We start from the raw sequence: 23,772 nt of genomic DNA on the forward strand, positions 1-23,772 counted from the left end.
GTTTTCATTGAGGGCGACATTGCAGTTATGGTGGCCCTCAGAGGGCCGCATTTTACAGTGAATATATATGAATTATAATCTATAATCTCTTGATATTACACAATTTTCAATGCATTTGATTACTTTTTTTCATGTATTAATGGATAAGGTACTTCTTTTTTAAATCATAAGTCAGAGGGCAAGCATTTTATTCTAACAAAAAATGTTTTAAATTTATGTTAATACACAGGTGTGCCAACTTTTTCCATCAAGGGCCGCATACTAAAAGAATATACTAAAAATATGTGAAGGCTATTTTTGTATATTTTTATTTTGTAAGAAAAATGCTAAAAACATACATTACATATATTTATAGACAAAGTGTAGTGTCAGTTTTTTTATAGGTGACAAAGTGCACTATTACTAATTATTACCAGGGTTAAAAAAAACAACATAAGTAAAAACAAAACTGTAAGATAATGAGTAAAGACTGAATTCGATACTAATAATAATACAATGTGACACAAAGCTGACCCTAAGTTTTGTATTTAAATACTGTATATATAATATCTGTTTTTTATCTTTTTTTTATGAAATTGAAAAAAAATGAAATGCCCCCCACATACTTTGACTTTTGACTAAGTGGAATAAGTTTGGACACCCCTGAGTTAGTCCATCCATCCATCCATCCATCCATCCATCTTCTTCCGCTTATCCGAGGTCGGGTCGCGGGAGCAGCAGCCTAAGCAGGGAAGCCCAGACTTTCCTTTCCCCGGCCACTTCGTCCAGCTCCTCCCGGGAGATCCTGAGGCGTTCCCAGGCCAGCCGGGAGACATAGTCTTCCCAAAGTGTCCTGGGTCTTCCCCGTGGCCTCCTACCGGTCGGACGTTCCCTAAACACCTCCCTAGGGAGGCGTTCGGGTGGCATCCTGACCAGATGTCCGACCCACTTCATCTGGCCCTTCTCGATGTGGAGGAGCAGCGGCTTTACTTTAAGCTCCTCCCGGATGGCAGAGCTTTTCACCCTATCTCTAAGGGAGAGCCCCGCCACCCAGCGGAGGAAACTCATTTCAGCCGCTAGTAGCCGTGATCTTGTCATAACCCAAAGCTCATGACCATAGGTGAGGATGGGAACCTAGATCGACCGGTAAATTGAGAGCTTTGCCTTCCAGGTCAGCTCCTACTTCACCACAACGGATCGATACAGCGTCCACATTACTGAAAACGCCGCACTGATCCGCCTGTCCATCTCACAATCCACTCTTCCCTCACTTGTGAAAAAAAATTTGAGGTACATGAACTCCTCCACTTTTGGCAGGGTCTCCTCCCCAACCCGGAGATGGCACTCCACCCTTTTCCGGGCAAGAACCATGGACTCAGACTTGGAGGTGCTGATTCTCATCCTAGTCGCTTCACACTCTGCTGCGAACCGATGCAGTGAGAGCTGAAGATCCTGGCCAAATGAAGCCATCAGGACCACATCATCTGCAAAAAGCAGAGACCTAATCCTGCAGCCACCAAACCAGATCCCCTCAACGCCCTGACTGCGCCTAGAAATTCTGTCCATAAAAGTTATGAACAGAATCGGTGAAAAAGGGCAGCCTTGGCGGAGTCCAACCCTCACTGGAAACGTGTCCGACTTCCTACCGGCATTGCGGACCAAGCTCTGACACTGATCGTACTGGGAGCGGACCGCCACAATCAGACCGTCCGAAACCCCATACTCTCTGAGCACTCCTCACAGGACTTCCCGGGATACACGGTCGAATGCTTTCTCCAAGTCCACAAAGCACATGTAGACCGGTTGGGCAAACTCCCATGCACCTTCAAGGACCCTGCCGAGAGTACAGAGCTGGTCCACAGTTCCACGACCAGGATAAAAAACACACTGTTCCTCCTGAATACGAGGTTCGACTATCCGGCGTAGCCTCCTCTCCAGTACACCTGAATAGACCTTACCGGGAAGGCTGAGGAGTGTGATCCCACGATAGTTGGAACACACCCTCCAGCTCCCCTTCTTGAGTTAGTGTTACATTTATTTTTCGCTTTACATAACACATTTTTCTTTTTTTTTTACAATTTCACTGTTATTCTTTATTCAACAATATGCCAACAAAACTGGAGCTGTGGACCGCACTTTGGACAGCCCTGTGTTAATATATTTTTTGCATGGCCATCTTGTTTCTAATTTTAAATGACATTAAAACGTATGCTGTACTCTTGATGGAATTTTCCGTCAAAATGGAAAAAACAAATACGTTTAGCAATACAGATGAAGTGCTTTATTGATTCATATTTTTTCAGGTTTTCAAGGGCCACTTAAAATGATGTGGTGGGCCAGATCAGGACCCCAGGCCTTGAGTTTGACACTTGTGTGTTACAGTATTACGGTGCTGGATGCTTTGCCTGTATAGTGTGGAGGCAGACAAAATTCCGCCCATTGAATTGTCAACAGAATATTGTCACTTTGGTAATGTTGTTGTAATGTAACAAAACAAAAAGGGCAGTTTAAAAAAATGCAGTGGATTGTGACATAAATCAGAATGAACACTGTTTTGCAGTTGCCTTTTGTTTATTATTTTTATTGTCACAAGTAAAGCTGTTTGACCATGAAGGAGGATATATCCAAATTAACTAGATCTATTAATAAACCTACCAATAAACGTATTTTTATCCAAGAAATTAAAAATAAAAATGGCGGATGAATAATGGACAGTTGACAAACCTGTGCCTGAAACAAAATACATAGACTGGTACTGTAGCTTATGGTTGCAGATATTGCAGTGACTTTTTCAAAAGTAATGAAAAACTTCCTGACAATCAGCAACCTCCGCATTGGACATTTGTGTTTCGCAAAACAGGACTATTATTTTTTACCAAAATGTGTAACTCTGACAAAATAAATAGACCAAAAATAAATGTCCGCTGCAAAGGACACTGGTTCTTATGGAGATGTGCTCTTGATCTGTTTAGAAAATAATAACAATAATAATAATAATTAGTTTTTGCTTTAACATTAGTTGAGTATCTTGGGTTCACATTTCAGATTTTTATAAAAGAAATTTAGAGAAACCTGAGACTGCTTTAGAAGAGAGATGAAAGGGTTAAGAGTGGAATGGAGAGAATGTGAGAATGCGTGCGTGTGTGTGTGTGTGTGTGTGTGTGTGTGTGTGTGTGTGTGTGTGTGTGTGTGTGTGTGTGTGTGTGTGTGTGTGTGTGTGTGTGTGTGTGTGTGTGTGTGTGTGTGTGTGTGTGTGTGTGTGTGTGTGTGTGTGTGTGTGTGTGTGTGTGTGTGTGTGTCTGCATGGGCTTGTGTGTGGGCGGTTGGGGGTGGGGTATGTGAAGATGTAAGCCTTCTCCCGCCTGCATGCCCACATCCTGTATTTTCCAGAGCAGCCTGCGAGTCTTCCCAAAGAGCTGAGGGGCCAAGCTGTCTGTCCCCCCTCCCCCTCCTCTGCCATTCCCTTCATTAAATCCACCCCTCCCTCCTTCCCAACGTTCCTCCAAGCCTGGAGCAACCATCAGCAGACTCGCATTCCTCACTCCCTTTTGCTGGCCCCACACAAGGTTTTTGGGCAGAGTTTGAGTTTGCCTGGAGAAAGCAGGATCTAGCGTTTGCTGTCTGATGCGTGATGAATATGCTTATAAAAGCATGAAATGACACATTTAGATTGAGACGGTGTGGGGTGGATTAGAAAAGTTCACAGATCCAGGAAATATGTCTTGTTTTATGTCCAATTTTTCGTTATTTTGTTATGTTCTTATCATTCCATTGCACCCCTGCTTTCGCCAGTTGTCTTTGTGGGTCAGCATTTACACTGAACATATGCCTGCAAAAACCTGTAAAGACTCAAAACCTACCGTATTTTCTGGACCATAGGGTGCACCAGATTATAAGGCGCATTAAAGATAGATAGATAGATAGATAGATAGATAGATAGATAGATAGATAGATAGATAGATAGATAGATAGATAGATAGATAGATAGATAGATAGATAGATAGATATAGTACTTTATTGATTCCTTCAGGAGAGTTCCCTCAGGAAAATTAAAATCCTAGCAGCAGTGTAAAGAATTGAGAACAAATTTCAAAAGTAAATAATCAGAATCAGAATCAGAATAGTTTTATTGCCATTGTTTGAGAACGGGTTCACAAACTAGGAATTTTTCTTGGTGCAAACTGGCGGTATGAATGGAAATAAATACAAAATCTAACAATAAGAATAAAAATAAAAAGCAACAATAAAAATAAAAATATAACGGTAAAAATAAGAATATAACAAGAGAAACTAGGCAGTAGTGACCATGTCATGAAAATGTATTGCACTTAAAAAAATAAAAATAAATACAATTTAAAAAATTAAAACAATTGTTATTGTTTTGCATCCCCTGTCATCCTAGTACCCCCTTGCCCTCCAGGAGGAGTTGTACAGTCCGATCGCGTGTGGGACAAAGGAGTTTCTATTAGTCCTGCACTTGGGATGAAGCAGTCTAGCACTGAACAGGCTCCTCTGGCTACTGATAACGGTATGCAGAGGGTGACTGGCAATTAAATTATGATATTTTTCTCAATTTAAAACATTTCCTTGTGGTCTCCATAACATGTAATGGTGGCTCCTTGGTCAAAATGTTGCATAGATTATGTTTTACAGACGGGGGGTGGGGTGGGTTGGGGCCCGGGGGCGTGGTTAAGAGGGGAGGAGTATATTTACAGCTAGAATTCACCAACTCGACTATTTCATGTATATATATGTGTGTGTGTGTGTGTGTGTGTGTGTGTGTGTGTGTGTGTGTGTGTGTGTGTGTGTGTGTGTGTGTGTGTGTGTGTGTGTGTGTGTGTGTGTGTGTGTGTGTGTGTGTGTGTGTGTGTGTGTGTGTGTGTGTGTGTGTGTGTGTGTGTGTGAAATACTTGACTTTCAGTGAATTCTAGCTATATATATATATATATTTATTTTATTATACATATAAATACAATAAATACTTGAATTTCAGTAGATGGCAGTATTGTCCTGTTTAAAGTGTCACAACATTGCTGTTTACGGCAGACGAACTGCTTTACGGTAGACAAAAACGTGACTGCTGTTGTTGTGTGTTGTTACCACGCTGGGAGGACTTTAATGAAACTGCCTAACAATAAACCCACATAAGAAACCAAGAACTCGCCCTCGATCATTCTACAGTTATAACGTGATTGGGCAGGCACGCTGTTTATATCGTGGGAAAGCGGACGTGAAAACAGACTGTCACCGCTGTCCCCACTCAGGTCCGCATTGAGCTGGAGGGGGCGTGGCCTCCAGCTCCGGCTGAATTCTGGGAGTTTATCGGGAGAAATTTTCTTCCGGGAGCTTATCGGGAGAGGCGCTGAATTCCGGGAGTCTCCCGGTAAAACCGGGAGGGTTGGCAAGTATGTGTTAGATGGCAATATTGTCTAGGCTACAGTGTGCTGCCAAGTCATGCTGTAGTATTTGCCATTAAGCTGAATTTAGTCTTTTGTTGTGCCCTAAAAAGTGTTTATACTGTATTTTACTTGTTACACACCAGCTGTTTAATTGTACATTACCAAATTTGGAGGTGTTGAAATTTCCACGGATAATCCCTAATCCGTATCACGTCTATGGTTAATCCAATGTGTACTAGCTTTCAGCTAGCACATTTTGAAAAGTGAAGCCTTATTTTACATTTGAGTGTTTTCTATCAGGCATAGTTTCTTTCTTGGCATTGAAATTGCAACATTACCTAAAAGCAGTCAAACTCAGTCCGTCTGAGTGCTGCATTAGTGCTTGTTTGCCCGCCAAATGTTTGATTCATGCCAAATCTGCGACCGGACATGACGTTTGGTCTCAAAATATGGCACCGTTTGATTTTGAAATGGCACCCTTTAGCATCAACAAAAAGTACAGTTACACCAGTTCTTCTCAAATAGTGCGGTGGGGGCACGGTGCTATGCTTTATCAGTATCACGCAGTATCATGTTTCAAACCCTGTTTTGAAAATCTGTGCACTACAAAGTATGTTCACTGTAGCCAATAATCCTGACTTCCTCATTTTGATTAAAAAAAAAAAAATTAAAATCAGTATTTGTTTTAATCATTTTGTATTGTAGATTAAAGTGCTCCTGAGTTAAAGGCCTACTGAAACCCACTACTACCGACCACGCAGTCTGATAGTTTATATATCTATGATGAAATCATAACATTGCAACACATGCCAATACGACCGGGTTAACTTATAAAGTGCAATTTTAAATTTCCCGCGAAACTTCCGGTTGAAAACGTCTCGGTATGATGACGTTTGCGCGTGACGTCACGGAGTGAACGGAAGTATTCGGACCCCATTGGATCCAATACAAAAAGCTCTGTTTTCACCACATAATTCCACAGTATTCTGGACTTCTGAATCTTTTGCAATTTGTTTAATGAACAATGAAGACTGCAAAGAAGAAAGCTGTAGGTGGGATCGGTGTATTAGCGGCGGACTACAGCAACACAACCAGGAGGACTTTGAGATGGATAGCAGACGCGCTAGCCGGCGACCTCACCTTGACTTCCTCCGTCTCCGGGCCGCCGACCGCATCTATGATCGGGTGAAGTCCTTCGTCGCTCCGTCGATCGCTGGAACGCAGGTGAGCACGGGTGTTGATGAGCAGATGAGGGCTGGTTGGCGTAGGTGGATAGCTAATGTTTTTAGCATAGCTCTGTCGAGGTCCCGTAGCTAAGTTAGCTTCAATGGCGTCGTTAGCAACAGCATTGTTAAGCTTCGACAGGCTGGAAAGCATTAACCGTGTAGTTACATGTCCATGGTTTAATAGTATTGTTGATTTTCTGTCTATCCTTCCAGTCAGGGGCTTATTTCTTTTGTTTCTATCTGCATTTAAGCATGATGCTATCACGTTAGCTCCGTAGCTAAAGAGCTTCGCCGATGTATTGTCGTGGAGATAAAAGTCACTGTGGATGTCCATTTCGCGTTCTCGACTCTCATTTTCAAGAGGATATAGTATCCGAGGTGGTTTAAAATACAAATCCGTGATCCACAATAGAAAAAGGAGAAAGTCTGGAATCCAATGAACCCTTGTACCTAAGTTACGGTCAGAGCGAAAAAAGATATGTCCTGCACTGCACTCTAGTCCTTCACTCTCACGTTCTTCATCCACAAATCTTTCATCCTCGCTCAAATTAATGGGGTAATCGTCGCTTTCTCAGTCCGAATCGCTCTCGCTGCATTGTAAACAGTGGGGAAATGTGAGGAACCCTTCAACCTGTGACGTCACGCTACTTTCGGTACAGGCAAGGCTTTTTTTTATCAGTGATCAAAAGTTGCAAACTTTATCGTCGATGTTCTCTACTAAATCCTTTCAGCAAAAATATGGTAATATCGCGAAATGATCAAGTATGACACATAGAATGGATCTGCTATCCCCGTTTAAATAAAAAAAATTCATTTCAGTAGGCCTTTAATGTAGCTGATCCATGTATTTTTATTTTTATTTTTAAAGTTTTCTAATTTTACTTTTCAGTAATAAATAGTTCATGTCAGTCAAATAATTTGTATATTTAAATATGGATTTATTTATTTGTATTCCTGGCAAATTGATGCACTCTCAATATTTTATGTTAGACTAGAAAACAATGTTAATAAAGGTATTGCTTGTAGTAAGTTGGTCTATAAATCTTTATTTCTCTTTAATGTTTATAAGGATGCAATTTTATGCAAAGGTATACTTATAACAATTTTAGAGGCAAATTATACTACTGTTTTCTTCTTCGGAGGGGGGAGGCGCAACAGAAAATAATTCAAAAGCACTGAGTTACACTAGATAGTAGTCACTGAATCCGCCAAAAAAGTAGTTTTTCAGAAAATCCATCTTTGTGGGTGAAGCAGGATTTCCTCACAGTTGAAGGCACATTGTCACGAATCATAAAAGTTAAAAGTAATGCACTTTTTACTTCAGATGAGGCTGAAGGATTGTGTTGTGACTTGTGCTGGTTAAAGCAAACTAACAACAGGCCATTTTTCTTTATTGAGTTTCATCGTGGAGAAGATGTTGTGTCACAGCCAGTTTTACGTAAATTGAAAAAGGCTGACTCGCGCAAAGATGTTTGGGTATATTTCTACCCAAAATGGATAATCCACTGACGTCACACTTAAACAAAATGTTACACTTGAACAAAATTCCAAATAGACCGTTTGGAGGAAGTTTTAAGTAAGTGAAGATTTTTTTATAAATATATCTGCATACCTCCACAATAAGATTTTAAATTTTTGGGGACTTATGCAGAGCCCAAATACACATAATCAGGTACCACTAGGTAAGAAAAGTTGGTTTGGCATGATAGGGAACCTTTAAGGTATTTGAGTTGATATGTGTGTATATATATATATATATATATATATATACACAGTATATACATATATATACATATATATATATATATACACACAGTATATACATATATATATATATATATATATATATGTATATACTGTGTGTATATATATATATATATATATATATATATATATATATATATATATATATATATATATATATATATATGTATATATATATGTATATATATGTATGTATATATATATGTATATATATGTATGTGTATATATATGTATATACTGTGTGTATATTTATATATATATATATATATATATATATATATATATATATATATATATATATATATATATATATATATATATGTATGTATATACTGTGTGTATATATATATATTTATGCACACACCGTAACAGGTGTGTGCATAAATATATATGTATATATGTATCTTTTTTTATTTATTATTGAATTAATTAATAGCAGGGTTTGTCCCAGATTGCCAACATACCTGTGGCGGTGGTGGGGGCGTGGTTAATATGACGGCAATTGAACAAAGAGAACAAAGTCTACCAAGTCAAATCAAATCTGTGTTATTAATTAGTATGGACATATATATTTTTTATATCGTTTTTCAAAATTTTTCAATTGCTAGTGCTTTTTGTACAATGCACTTTGAGATTTTTTAAAACGTTTTTAGAGATTTCTCCAAACCTTTGAGTGACTTTTTTTAAATTAAAAACATCTAGCATCTTTTTCTGGTATTTTTGGAGACTGTACTCATATTTAGAGACTCTTTTCTCTATGTCTGCGACTAACAGTTAGGGCTGCAGTGAGTCTGATGTCACACTTGCTTCGTGCTGCTGCTTTAGCCGCTCCAACTGCACTTTCTCTCCTTGATAGAGTGCCACTGTCCTCTTAAAATTTGCAAATTGCACATTTTGTAGATCGCTGTCCACAGGTACATCCCAGAGATATTTAAGTACATCCACATCGCACACATGCTGCCTCCTTTTCAGATAATCCTGTTCGTATTGCTTACATCATCACAATATCAGGTTTTGGCAGTGCTGTTTTGGTGATAAAAGTATTTTTCATCGGCCAAATTTTCTGAGCATCACTAGTCCGTATTGGTCAAATAATATCCATTCAGACATTATATTACTTACATTTCTTTTCACATAGAAAACCCAAAATTTTAAGTTGTGGCGGCTTTTATTTTGCTCTGGCGGGCATCACGATTAATTACATGATGTAGGGCAGTGATTTTCAACCAGTGTGCCGCGGCACACTAGTGTGCCGTGAGAGATCGTCAGGTGTGCCGTGGGACATTATTTAATATCTCCTAATTAACCGTTGTCGGGTGTATTTGCTATAATATAGTGCGGCAGATAATGTAATACTCTTCTATTTCAGTAGGTGGCAGCAGAGGGCGATAAATACCTGTAAAGATAATCGAGTTAGAGCTGTGCGACACGTGACAGTTTGGGATCGCAGCAAGAGAAGGCGAGCAAGTGACAGTGATGGAGAAGTTTTTGAGAAGGGAAAATGCAAATGCTGAACAGGGTCCTGGACAAAATTCTGACCCAGATGAAGGTCCTAGTATGAGTGGTTGACAAAATAAAAAAGACAAGACGTGAGCTCGAAGCAATACAGCGAAAGCTATCTTTCATTTGGATTTACTTTCACCGGGGATGCGAAAGCACCGACACCGCAGTGCTTAGTGTGTGGTGAGAAGCTATCCAATAGCGCCTTGGTGCCAAGCAAGCTTAAACGCCATCTCCAAACGAAACACACTTCTGTTCAAAACAAGCCGATGGACTATTTTGTACGCTTACGTACAAACAATGAGAAACAGGCAACTTTTCTGAGAAAAACCACAAAGGTAAACGAGAGAGCCCTCAAAGCTAGCTACATTGTTGCTGAACTCGTAGCTAAATCAAAAAAGTCCCACACTGTGGCAGAAACATTAAAGGCCTACTGAAATGAATTTTTTTTATTTAAACGGGGATAGCAGATCTATTCTATGTGTCATACTTGATCATTTCGCGATATTGCCATATTTTTGCTGAAAGGATTTAGTATAGAACAACGACGATAAAGATTGCAACTTTTGGTATCTGATAAAAAAAGGCTTGCCCCTACCGGAAGTAGCGTGACGTAGTCAGTTGAACATATACGCAAAGTTCCCTATTGTTTACAATGATGGCCGCATGAAGTGAGAGAGATTCGGACCGAGAAAGCGACAATTTCCCCATTAATTTGAGCGAGGATGAAAGATTTGTGGATGAGTAAAGTGCAAGTGAAGGACTAGTGGGGAGTTGAAGCTATTCAGATAGGGAAGATGCTGTGAGAGCCGGGGGTGACCTGATATTCAGCTGGGAATGACTACAACAGTAAATAAACACAAGACATATATATACTCTATTAGCCACAACACAACCAGGCTTATATTTAATATGCCACAAATTAATCCTGCATAAAAACACCTGCGTGTTTGTTATGCTAGCTCCTAGCTCCTCTGCTAGCTCCTAGCTCCATAGAACACGCCAATACAATTCAAACACCTGATCAACACACACAATCACTCAGCCCAAAAGACCGTTTACCTAACCCAAGGTTCATAAAGCTTATATATTTTTAAAAAGTTACGTACGTGACGCGCACATACGGTCAAGTTATCGAATGTTTAGCAGCCAAGGCTGCATACTCACGGTACCTGATATTCAGCTGGGAATGACTACAACAGTAAATAAACACAAGACATATATTTACTCTATTAGCCACAACACAACCAGGCTTATATTTAATATGCCACAAATTAATCCTGCATAATAACACCTGCGTGTTTGTTATGCTAGCTCCTAGCTCCTCTGCTAGCTCCTAGCTCCATAGAACACGCCAATACAATTCAAACACTTGATCAACACACACAATCACTCAGCCCAAAAGACCGTTCACCTAACCCAAGTTTCATAAAGCTTATATATTTTTAAAAAGTTACGTACGTGACGCGCACTTACGGTACGGTACGTGTTATGCTAGCTCCTAGCTCCTCTGCTAGCTCCTAGCTCCATAGAACACGCCAATACAATTCAAACACATGATCAACACACACAATCACTCAGCCCAAAAGACCGTTCACCTAACCCAAGGTTCATAAAGCTTATATATTTTAAAAAAGTTACGTACATACGCAAAAAAAGCCAAAGCTGCATACTCACAGTAGCACGTCTGCGTCTTTGTCATCCAAATCAAAGTAATCCTGGTAAGTGTCTGTGTTGTCCCAGTTCTCTACAGGCGTCTGTGTATCCAAATCAAAAGTCCTCCTGGTTAGAGTCTCTGTTATCCGAGTTCTTCCATCTTGACTGCATCTTTCGGGAATGTAAACAAAGAAGCGCCGGCTGTGTACTGTTGTGGCTGACTACGTTCGAAAAATACGTCCATTTCGCACCGACAACTTTCTTCTTTGCTTGCTCGGCTTCCTTCTCCATAATGCAATGAACATGATTGAAACAGATTCACGAACACAGATGTCCAGAATACTGTGGAATTATGAAATGAAAACAGAGCTTTTTCGTATCGGCTTCAATGTGGAAGGCATACCCGTGTTCGTCGGGCTACGTCACACGCATACGTCATCCGCAGAGGCGTTTCGAACCGGAAGTTTAGCGGCAAATTTAAAATGTCACTTTATAAGTTAACCCGGCCGTATTGGCATGTGTTATAATGTTAAGATTTCATCATTGATATATAAACTATCAGACTGCGTGGTCGGTAGTAGTGGGTTTCAGTAGGCCTTTAATACTGCAAGCTTGTAAAGCCATTGTAAATTAGATGCTCAGGCCCAAGCTTCACACTAGGGGAGTATAAATACATTTAGAAACTATATTATTAACTATATGTATTATATACTGTGTTAGAGTGTCATTTTGTGTAATTTTGGTTGGTGGTGTGCCGCAGGATTTTGTAAATGTAAAAAGTGTGCCGCGGCTCAAAAAAGGTTGAAAATCACTGATGTAGGGCAGTGGTTCTCAAATGGGGGTACGCGTACCCCTGGGGGTACTTGAAGGTATGCCAAGGGGTACATGAGATGTTTTTAAAATATTCTAAAAAATAGCAACAATTCAAAAATCCTTTATAAATATATTTATTGAATAATACTTCAACAAAATATGAATGTAAGTTCATAAACTTAACATCAAATCAAGTAGGCTATTCCATTCATTACCATAAACCCAGAGTTTCCCCCATGCCATGATGGTTTGACCCTCACTAAAATGTCTGTCAAAAAGAACTTGAAAAGAAATGCAACAATGCAATATTCAATGTTGACAGCTAGATTTTTTGTGGACATGTTCCATAAATATTGATGTTAAAGATGTCTTTTTTTGTGAAGAAATGTTTAGAATTAAGGTCATGAATCCAGATGGATCTCTATTACAATCCCCAAAGAGGGCACTTTAAGTTGATGATTACTTCTATGTGTAGAAATCTTTATTTATAATTGAATCACTTGTTTATTTTTCAACAAGTTTTTAGTTATTTTTATATCTTTTTTCCAAATAGTTCAAGAAAGACCACAACAAATGAGCAATATTTTGCACTGTTATACAATTTAATAAATCAGAAACTGATGACATAGTGCTGTATTTTACTTCTTTATCTCTTTTTTTCAACCAAAAATGCTTTGCTCTGATTGGGGGTACTTGAATTAAAAACATTTTCACAGGGGGTACATAACTAAAAAAAGGTTGAGAACCACTGATGTAGGGGATACCCTGAATACTAATAAAATAATAATTTTATTAATATGTAATATAAATATATAATTAATTATTCCATTAATAATTGTATGCAATAATAAATAAGTAAATGGTAAATCATTACATTATGTGTATTTTATACATCCAAGTACATCCTGTATATTTGTAGTTGTTCTTTGAGAAAAGCCAAATAAACTAAAATAACATTCCCGTGCATAATTAAACCCTACTTGTTTTTCAAGTCTAAATGTACCATGATTACTGTAAAATATTATTGACTACACATTCTTTCTGCACCCACTTCCAGTGTTTGGAGAAGTTTCCAGTGATCCAGCACTTCAAATTTGGCAGCCTGCTGCCGATCCAGCCGTCAAAGCCTTGATGCTCATGGATAAATTCAATTAAAAAAAAACACAAAAATCCCCAACCATTTTCCCATCATCATGTAAAGATGTGATCCTGAAAGCTTGCTTGACCAAGCGTGAGAGGTAGGATCGCCTCATGAGCACCTACTACTATTTGCAACAGAACAAGCTCATTATGTTTTGAATGAAATACCTGACAAATGTTACATTTGTGCTTGGTTCCTGCCATATTGCAACCCTAACCAAATTGCCCAAGACTCTAAGGTCCTTCAGTGGGGTTCTTCAAGTACTTCCAGGTGTCAGATGTGAACAGATTTGTCTTAAATTCTTGTACAAATCACACATCATGTATGATGACATCTAAAAGCATATTTCTATTTTTTTGTCTTGTTATTTATGGACTGGATAAACTTTGGATCTGACTCCATGAGTGGAGGGAATGATAGAGCTTTTTAAATGAAGGCTTGAGTTGCCTTCAAAGTACTAGAGAGCTCTCAAGAGGTGGTCTTTGTAAGTACTGTATTGCTTTTTAAAGTCCACGCTCCTGTCCATCCCAACATTCAAGTTCATGTCCACAAGGACATAAAAAAAGCACATTTCCCCCCAAAAAATATCCAACCACTCAAGTGGAGTTGTGAAAAAGGTGTATCCACATAAGAACACATTTGCCAGCTGTCAGAAGCATGAAAAAGCAACCAAAATCAGTGCTTATTCAAGTATTTAATTCACCTCTGCGTCATGTACGTGTCGCACAGGTCAAAAAATAAAATCAATACCTGTAAGTCAATAACTTTATTACTGGTGTTCCGTTTTTAAATAAGATTTGTAAACATGAGATAATGTCATATACCTGTATGTATTATGTCTCAAGAGGAACAACTGTTTTACCTGTCAATGCAAAAGCGCTGAAGCCAGAGTTTTTTGATGTCCTTGCGCTGGTTGGAATTTTCGTTAAAAGCTCACTTATTAAGGACAAGAACCTGTATGTTTCCGTGTGGACAAAAGGCCAAAACGCATAGAAAAAAATTGCATTTTCTAAATTTCCGTGTTGGCGTGGGCATAGTCTAAGTAATCTGGATAACTGCTAAGACATAATTAGCCATGAGTATTTCTGCCTTGTTAGTTTTTTTTTATATTTGTTTTGTTTTTTTCCCAATGTAGGGTAAGGTTGAAATTAAACACTTTAGTCTAAATTCTGTCACTTATTAGCCACTGTTTATCTTTCCTTTTGAGGTCAAATGAATAAATGATTTTGATTGTGCTGTTCAGTCCCGTATTCCACAGAGTGTGACGACCAAGGGGAAAAGTCCTGTATAACAGAAAGAGAGAGAATAATAAATACATGAATAGTGTTACTCTTTCGTGTGTGACTGTTTTTGGCGACTTGTATTAGAATGTAAATCCATCATTGCAGAACAACAGCGGTGAATTTTATTTCACTACATCAGGGCTATTCAAGTGGCAACCCACGAGATAACAATATATCGACCCCTGTGTTTAGTTCAAAATTTGTAAGTAATTAACATTTTTACTGAAAATTCCTAATAACCTTAGATATATGTCATAAAGATATGTGACTAGTTTTTTTAAGTAGGTCCTTAAAACAGCAACATGCTACTGTTGTATAGAAGAGACTCTTGAACCATTGTAAACATTGCTTTTATTAAAATTTTTGATTAGCTATTTAGTCAAGTAAAACCTTTAGATCATTGTATTGACATTTGTGTTTTGTATAACCGGGCTGACAAAAGAAATAGACTAACAAGAGTAGCTTTTCTCTCCGCTGTAAAATAAGTCTGCTTCGGCATCTTTTTCCAGAAAAGCCAGGTCTCATCACTCTTACAACTAGCTGTGGTGTTGATTCTTCCATACTTGCAAGCGTCATTTATGTACTACTGGCAGATAGTATTTTTCAAATGGCGCGTGACTAAACTTGAGGTTTTCCATCAAGCATGGAATGATAGTTTAATAACTTATGCTTACCTTAGCTAAAGCTAAATACTACTCAAATCTCATCCGCCTCAACAAAAACGATCCTAAATTTCTGTTTAGTACAGTAGCAGCGCTAACCCAACAAGGGACTCCTCCCAGTAGCTCCACCCACTCGGCAGAGAACTTAATGAATTTCTTTAATAAGAAAATTGAACTCATTAAAAAGGAGATTAAAGACAACGCATCTCAGCTACAACTGGGTTCTATTAACACAAATATGACTGTATATACGACGGATACCGCCCTCCAAAATAGTCTCTCTATTTTTGATGAAATAACATTAGAGGAATTATTACGGCGTGTAAGTGGGATAAAACAAACAACGTGTTTACTTGACCCACTTCCTGGGAAACTTATCAAGGAACTGTTTGTATTATTAGGTCCATCAGTGTTAAATATTATAAACTTATCACTTTCCTCCGGCACTGTTCCCCTAGCATTCAAAAAAGCGGTTATTCATCCTCTACTCAAAAGACCTAACCTCGATCCTGACCTCATGGTAAACTACCGGCCAGTGTCCCACCTTCCGTTTATTTCGAAAATTCTCGAAAAAATTGTTGCACAGCAGCTAAATGAACACTTAGTGACTAACAATCTCTGTGAACCTTTTCAATCCGGTTTCAGGGCAAATCACTCTACGGAGACAGCCCTCGCAAAAGTGACTAATGATCTACTGCTAACGATGGATTCTGATGCGTCATCTATGTTGCTGCTTCTTGATCTTAGCGCCGCTTTCGATACCGTCGATCATAATATTTTATTAGAGCGTATCAAAACACGTGTTGGTATGTCAGACTTAGCATTGTCGTGGTTTAACTCTTATCTTACTGACAGGATGCAGTGCGTCTCCCATAACAATGTGACCTCGGACTATGTCAAGGTAACGTGCGGAGTCCCCCAGGGTTCGGTTCTTGGCCCTGCACTCTTTAGTATTTACATGCTGCCGCTAGGTGACATCATACGCAAATACGGTGTTAGCGTTCACTGTTATGCTGATGACACCCAACTCTACATGCCCCTAAAGCTGACCAACACGCCGGATTGTAGTCAGCTGGAGGCGTGTCTTAATGAAATTAAACAATGGATGTCCGCTAACTTTTTGCAACTCAACGCTAAGAAAACGGAAATGCTGATTATCGGTCCTGCTAGACACCGACATCTATTTAATAATACCACCTTAACATTTGACAACCAAACAATTACACAAGGCGACTCGGTAAAGAATTTGGGTATTATCTTTGACCCAACTCTCTCGTTTGAGTCACACATTAAGAGTGTTACTAAAACGGCCTTCTTTCATCTCCGTAATATCGCTAAAATTTGTTCCATCTTGTCCACTAGCGACGCTGAGATCATTATTCATGCGTTCGTTACGTCTCGTCTCGATTACTGTAACGTATTATTTTCGGGTCTCCCTATGTCTAGCATTAAAAGATTACAGTTGGTACAAAATGCGGCTGCTAGACTTTTGACAAAAACAAGAAAGTTTGATCATATTACGCCTATACTGGCTCACCTGCACTGGCTTCCTGTGCACTTAAGATGCGACTTTAAGGTTTTACTACTTACGTATAAAATACTACACGGTTTAGCTCCAGCCTATCTCGCCGATTGTATTGTACCATATGTCCCGACAAGAAATCTGCGTTCAAAGAACTCCGGTTTATTAGTGATTCCCAGAGCCAAAAAAAAGTCTGCGGGCTATAGAGCATTTTCTGTTCGGGCTCCAGTACTATGGAATGCCCTCCCGGTAAAAGTTAGAGATGCTACCTCAGTAGAAGCATTTAAGTCCCATCTTAAAACTCATTTGTATACTCTAGCCTTTAAATAGACCCCCTTTTTAGACCAGTTGATCTGCCGTTTCTTTTCTTCTCTCCTCTGCTCCCCTCTTCCTTGGAGGGGGGGTTGCACAGGTCCGGTGGCCATGGATGAAGTGCTTGCTGTCCAGAGTCGGGACCCCGGGTGGACCGCTAGCCTGTGCATCGGTTGGGGACATCTCTGAGCTGCTGACCCGTCTCCGCTCGGGACGGTTTCCTGCTGGCCCCACTATGGACTGGACTCTCGCTGATGTGTTGGATCCACTGTGGACTGGACTTTCACAATATTATGTCAGACCCACTCGACATCCATTGCTTTCGGTCTCCCCTAGAGAGGGGGGGGGGGGGGGGTTACCCACATATGCGGTCCTCTCCAAGGTTTCTCATAGTCATTCACATCGACGTCCCACAGGGGTGAGTTTTTCCTTGCCCGTATGTGGGCTCTGTACCGGGGATGTCGTTGTGGCTTGTGCAGCCCTTTGAGACACTTGTGATTTGGGGCTATATAAATAAACATTGATTGATTGATTATATTTTTTTTACTTCACAGCGATTCCCTCCTTCCTTCCATGCTGGGCTGTTGTCTTTTTGGGACTCACTTTTAATTTGAAAAATGGACAAAACTTGTCAAAAGACGAAAAGACACGCTGGCTCCATCTGAAAGTTCGTAAAATGAAAAGTTCACTGAGGGGTTTGTAAATTGAGGTTCCACTGTAATAGTAAAGGCTGAAGTCTGGCCCCAAAGGTCTTTAGCTTACTGGAACTATGACACCAGCTCATAGACTTAGATTGGTCATAAATTCTAATTTATTAGATTGGTCAGATCTAGTCCAATCCAATCTAAGTCTGAGACCAGATCTGACCAATCTAAGTCTATGATTATGAACTGATGAAGCCTGCATGGATGATGGGCAAAACATTTTCTAAGACAAACCGAACAGTCCAGTTGCAATCGATTGAATGCCCTGAGAACACACTGTAATATCAAAAAGAATGTGAATAATTAATACATTGTATTTTTAGACTGTGCCATGGGCTGCAAATGGCATTTGGGTCACACTTTGTACGTGTCTTCCTTAAACAATCAGCCCTCTCAAAGATGACTGAGGAAATCCCCTCACATACAGGATGTTAGACTGCGGTGTGGCAAGCTGTGGATCCTGAAAGCAGTGATAGATTACTACCGGACTTCAGTCCAACCAGTATCCCACAACTTGACCATGCTTTTGATACTACTCTGCTTTAATTTTACTGATTAGTTGACATTAAATCATAAACTCTTGCTTTTAAAGGCCTACTGAAACCCACTACTACCGAACAGGCAGTCTGATAGTTTATATATCAATGATGAAATCTTAACATTGCAACACATGCAAATATGGCCGGGTTAACTTATAAAGTGCAATTTTAAATTTCCCGCTAAACTTTGGATGATGACGTATGCGCGTGACGTAGCCAGTGAAACAGAAGTATCGGTACCCCATTGAATCCAATACAAAATAGCTCTGTTTTCATCTCATAATTACACAGTATTCTGGACATCTGTGTTGGTGAATCTTTTGCGATTTGTTCAATGAACAATGGAGACTGCAAAGAAAAAAGTTGTAGGTTGGATCGGTGTATTAGCGGGGGACTACAGCAACACAACCAGGAAGACAGAGATGGATAGCAGACGCATTAGCCGCCGAACTCACCTTAACTTCCTCCGTCTCGCCGACCGCATCTGTGATCGGGTGAAGTCCTTCGTCGCACCGTCGATCGCTGGAACACAGGTGAGCACGGGTGTTGATGAGCAGATGAGGGCTGGCTGGCGTAGGTGGATAGCTAATGTTTTTAGCATAGCTCTGTGATGTCCGGTTGCTAAGTTAGCTTCAATGGCGTCGTTAGCAACAGCATTGTTAACTTTCGCCAGGCTGGAAAGCATTAACCGTGTATTTACATGTACCTGGTTTAATAGTATTGTTGATCTTCTGTCTATCCTTCCAGTCAGGGATTTATTGATTTTGTTTCTATATGCAGTTAAGCACGATGCTATCACGTTAGCTCCGTAGCTAAAGTGTTTCGTCGATGTATTGTCGTGGAGATAAAAGTCACTGTGAATGTCCATTTCGCGTTCTCGACTCTCATTTTCAAGAGGATATAGTATCCGAGGTGGTTTAAAATACAAATCCGTGATCCACAATAGAAAAAGGAGAGAGTGTGGAATCCAATGAGCCAGCTTGTACCTAAGTTACGGTCAGAGCGAAAAAAGATATGTCTTGCACTGCATTCTAGTCCGTCACTCTAACGTTCCTCATCCACAAATCTTTCATCCTCGCTGAAATTAATGGGGTAGTCGTCGCTTTCTCGGTCCGAATCGCTCTAGCTGTATTGAAAACAATAGGAAAATATGAGGAGGCGATCAACTGACTACGTCACGCTACTTCCGGTAGGGGAAGGCTTTTTTTTATTGGGACGGCGTGGCGAAGTTGGTAGAGTGGCCGGGTCAGCAATCGGAGGGTTGCTGGTTACTGGGGTTCAATCCCCACCTTCTACCATCCTAGTCACGTCCGTTGTGTCCTTGGGCAAGACACTTCAACCTTGCTCCTGATGGCTGCTGGTTAGCGCCTTGCATGGCAGCTCCCGCCATCAGTGTGTGAATGTGTGTGTGAATGGGTGAATGTGGAAATACTGTCAAAGCGCTTTGAGTACCTTGAAGGTAGAAAAGCGCTATACAAGTATAACCCATTTATCATTTATTTATTTATTTATCAGAGACCAAAAGTTGCGAACTTTATCGTCGTTGTTCTATACTAAATCCTTTCAAGTATGACACATAGAATGGATCTGCTATCCCCGTTTAAATAAAAAAAATTCATTTCAGTAGGCCTTTAAGTCAAATTAATATCAATGGCTCATTTAGGTGCCCTATTCTGCTGTAAACTACCAATAAAAAAATCCATATTGGCTAATAACTGGTAAAAAATGTACACAATGTCATACTCAAATTAAACATCACACCATAAAATGCTGATGCAGAGGTCTTCAGGTGTATCGGTACAGCTGATTGCTAATCAACCACAGTAGATTATTTCATTGATCAGAGGTAACTTTTTACACTTGCGATGTATTCTTTGCTTTACGTGTGAGCTGAATAAAGACAATCTTCTTTTCTCGGTTTGGAAGAATGTAAGGAATGGTCGAGTTGCATTTATGTCTTGACATGTCTGGTCTTGAAACAATGACTTCAGACTTTGAATACAAGTGCAAACCAGAGAAAAGCAGCACATAAAATAGGTACTTTCTGGATGCACTATATCTATGTACGGTATATACAGTACCTCACAAAAGTGAGTACACCCCTCAGATTTCTGTAAATATTTTATTATGAATTTTCATGAGACATGTTGATGCAGTTTAAAGTAATCAGTGTACAGCTTGTTTAAGAATGTAAACAAGTGAGCCGTGGGGGGCCCTGTTCTGCGTGAATAAGCGGATGTAAAATGTCTATTAACGAATTACAGGGCACTTCATATGAAATTTTACCACACAAATTCCTAGTCCCTTCCTGCTCTGTTTCTGATCATAATATAATGCAAAATTTTCTCATTATCCCTGGTGGTGCTCAGCTGTTAAACAGTCCGGGATCGACTCATGGCTCATGATGTGTCAGGAAGACAGGCAATTTTAAGTTCTAATTATGGTAAATTTTTTATTTTAAACAAAAAAATGTTAAAGACTTTCTTTCCAAGGAATTTGTTTCAGTACCAAACATGCATCAAATTAAATTCAAGTTGATTTAAAAAAGTATTAAAATGTTTTCACATAAATTAAAAAAGTGTAAAAAAAATCTAATGGTGCGGGGGGACTCATAAATAAATAATGCTTACGGCCACAATTTTGCCTGTGTATACCTCGAAGTGAAAATGTGCTTTGTAATGTACTATACAGTGGTACCTCAACTTAAGAGTGTCCCAATCAAAGAGTGTTTTGAAACAGGAGCTAATTGTTATGCATAAAGTTGCAAGCAAAAATTAGAGTTACAAGCATCCCGGTCATTAGTTGATGTAGCAAATATAACGGTACACTTCGTAAAATCTGACAAAACCATCTGGTCTTAATGCTAGCATTAGTTTACAGCTAGAGCTGGACATTTTTAACTTAGTTTCTTTTATTCTTGGGAAGTAAGGAAGTGAGTGTGAAGGACTGATTGAGAAAAAGTTGCTGATATTCATTAAATTAAAGAAATATTCTAAAACATGACAGAGCATGTAGCTAACTTGGCAAAGCAGTTTGAGTAAAGCAGCAAAATGAGTCCATAACACCAGGCAAGGATTGTAAAGTTGTATCTAAATGGCAGACATTTATCCATGAAAATATGGAGAAGCTGCTCAAAGGAGATACCATAAAAGTCCACTCTCCAGGGTAAATGTTATATATTTCTATTTCATTACTTCATAAAACTACTGTAATTGTCTGTACTTAATTATATTGTATTGTTTTTCATACAATATGTCTTATTTAAAAATGCTTTTTTATTTATGAAATGCATGTTACATGTTAAAATTGTGCTGTTTTAGGAGGACAAGGGACCGATTAAATTGATTCCAATTAGTTACAATAAGTGACGTTGATTAGAGAGACAAGTGTTTTGAGTAAAGAGCTCCATTACTAGAGGTTGGAATGTTCGGGCACCTCATGATTCGATTACGAAACAGGGGCTATGATTCGATTATAAATACATTTATACATCTATAAATGTTATATTGTATATTGTTCGAATATTGTAATCATTATCATTTCTAAATGCATTACATTTAATTATTGAATTTTTTATGTATTATATGTCTTCAAAACTCATCCTTTGGCTACTGCGTATTTTCCGGTGTTTGTATTAGTGCACAGAAGTACGTGAGAACTGTAGTAGCCTTCTCAGTGAACAAATATATTAAAATCCCTACTCAGCGAACAAAACATCATTCATTTAATAATTGTGCCTTCTACAACCACAGAATGTTCAGACAATTTGGCCCTCGTCAATATATATTTGCAAATTAAAGACGTGTGTCGTCTTTCTGCTTCATCATATAACATTCCAAGGAATGAAGGCTCAGACAGAGTGCCAGTGTCTGTCTTGTATTCACAAAATGCAGCACGCCACTACAACAAGCTCAAATTTCTGTGTCTGCCTAACTCCGCAGAAACTCACACAACTTTTCACCCCCACAACACACGTCACTTCCCATCCTAGTCCCGGATGTCCCACTCCCCAGTCGAAGCCCTCGCCTAGAAGCCGTAGCCAGCCGCTCCACCATCCATCACTGACAGACATGTTGCCGTACTGAGTAGATATTGTTGCTCCCGATTTTTTTATCTACTTGCTAATTTTCACTTCTTAGCTGGTTACGTTCTGCTCTAATGCGGTTCCTGTTAGCTTTCTGTTGAAATGTGCAAAGCATTTATTCTCTTGTTTCACTACTTCAGATTCAAGCTAGCTTTTTTTTAATCAACATGTATTTTCCAGCCACTCAGGTAAATCAAATTGTTGAGGTAGATGCTAGGGTTGTACGGTATACCGGTATATATTGGTATAGTATCGCTGTACTAATGAATCAAAAACGGTACTATACTCTGTTTGAAAAGTACCGGTTCCCGGGCATGATGGAGCGTCGCATACTTGCCAACCTTGAGACCTCAGAATTCGGGAGATGGGCGGATCCGGGTGCGGGGGTTAAGTATAAATAAAATAAATACTTGACTTTCAGTGAATTCTAGCTATATATATATATATATATATATATATATATATATATATATATATATATATATATATATATATATATATCAGTGACGTGAGGTCACTAGAGTCATCATGGAAAGAAAAAAAATGTAAAAAGAAAAAAAATTAATTAAATTGTTATATGTATCCAGTGATTATACTATAACGTTATTTTCCTTTTAACTTCACCAGTTTTAGATTATTTTTATTCAAAATCGCTGAATTTTCACATTTGCCGTTCAAATACTGAGAAGAGACTTGCTGTGAGCAGCAGCCAGTTGAGGCATGTCACTCAGTTGTGCCTCAACATGGATTGCGGACTCGGCTAACTGCTGGCCTGCTGAGCAGTGAGACCGTATTGCTATATGAACTAGATGATACATTTCCATAGTTTAGTTAGCTGAGGTATATAATGTACAGTGTGTTTTGTCAACAACTGTATGTGTGTAACGTATTTCTTGTGCTGAGCGATCATAAAACTGCTGCGAAGACTCACTGGCTGAGGCTCGCAGTAATTCCGCCTCCTTGTGCCGGTTAATGCACCCCCGCCGTAGAAAACGGGGGGGTGCATGTTATATCAACTAAAGCCCACACTTAAACTTTCCACGTGCAAGATTTAATCTATTGTAACCTATTTTTAGGGGCTTTTCCTCTTTGTGATGTTAATTCCTGTTACACGCTGTTGTACAGTATATGCCTTGCGCTCTTATTTTGAAGGCGCTAAGAGCGGAAGTGATGACACGTTGGAGTGGA

General features: G+C 39.3%; 1 protein-coding gene across 2 annotated transcripts in view; it reads left to right on the top strand.

Annotated features, from left to right (window-relative positions):
* Positions 1–23,772, top strand: part of ptpa (protein phosphatase 2 phosphatase activator) — a 104,482-nt gene that overhangs the window by 71,393 nt on the left and 9,317 nt on the right. The window contains exon 10 of one of the 2 annotated variants that reach the window (XM_062031375.1): positions 13,395–14,807. The exons of the other annotated variant lie outside the window; for it this stretch is intronic. Within the exon in view, the coding sequence (XP_061887359.1) occupies positions 13,395–13,469 (75 nt within the window). The 3' untranslated portion in view covers positions 13,470–14,807. Of the gene's footprint in view, positions 1–13,394; positions 14,808–23,772 lie in introns of those variants that run through there. 2 annotated transcript variants of the gene reach the window in all.

This window comes from Entelurus aequoreus, linkage group LG21 (assembly GCF_033978785.1).
Source record: "Entelurus aequoreus isolate RoL-2023_Sb linkage group LG21, RoL_Eaeq_v1.1, whole genome shotgun sequence".
Taxonomy (NCBI): Eukaryota; Metazoa; Chordata; class Actinopteri; order Syngnathiformes; family Syngnathidae; genus Entelurus; species Entelurus aequoreus.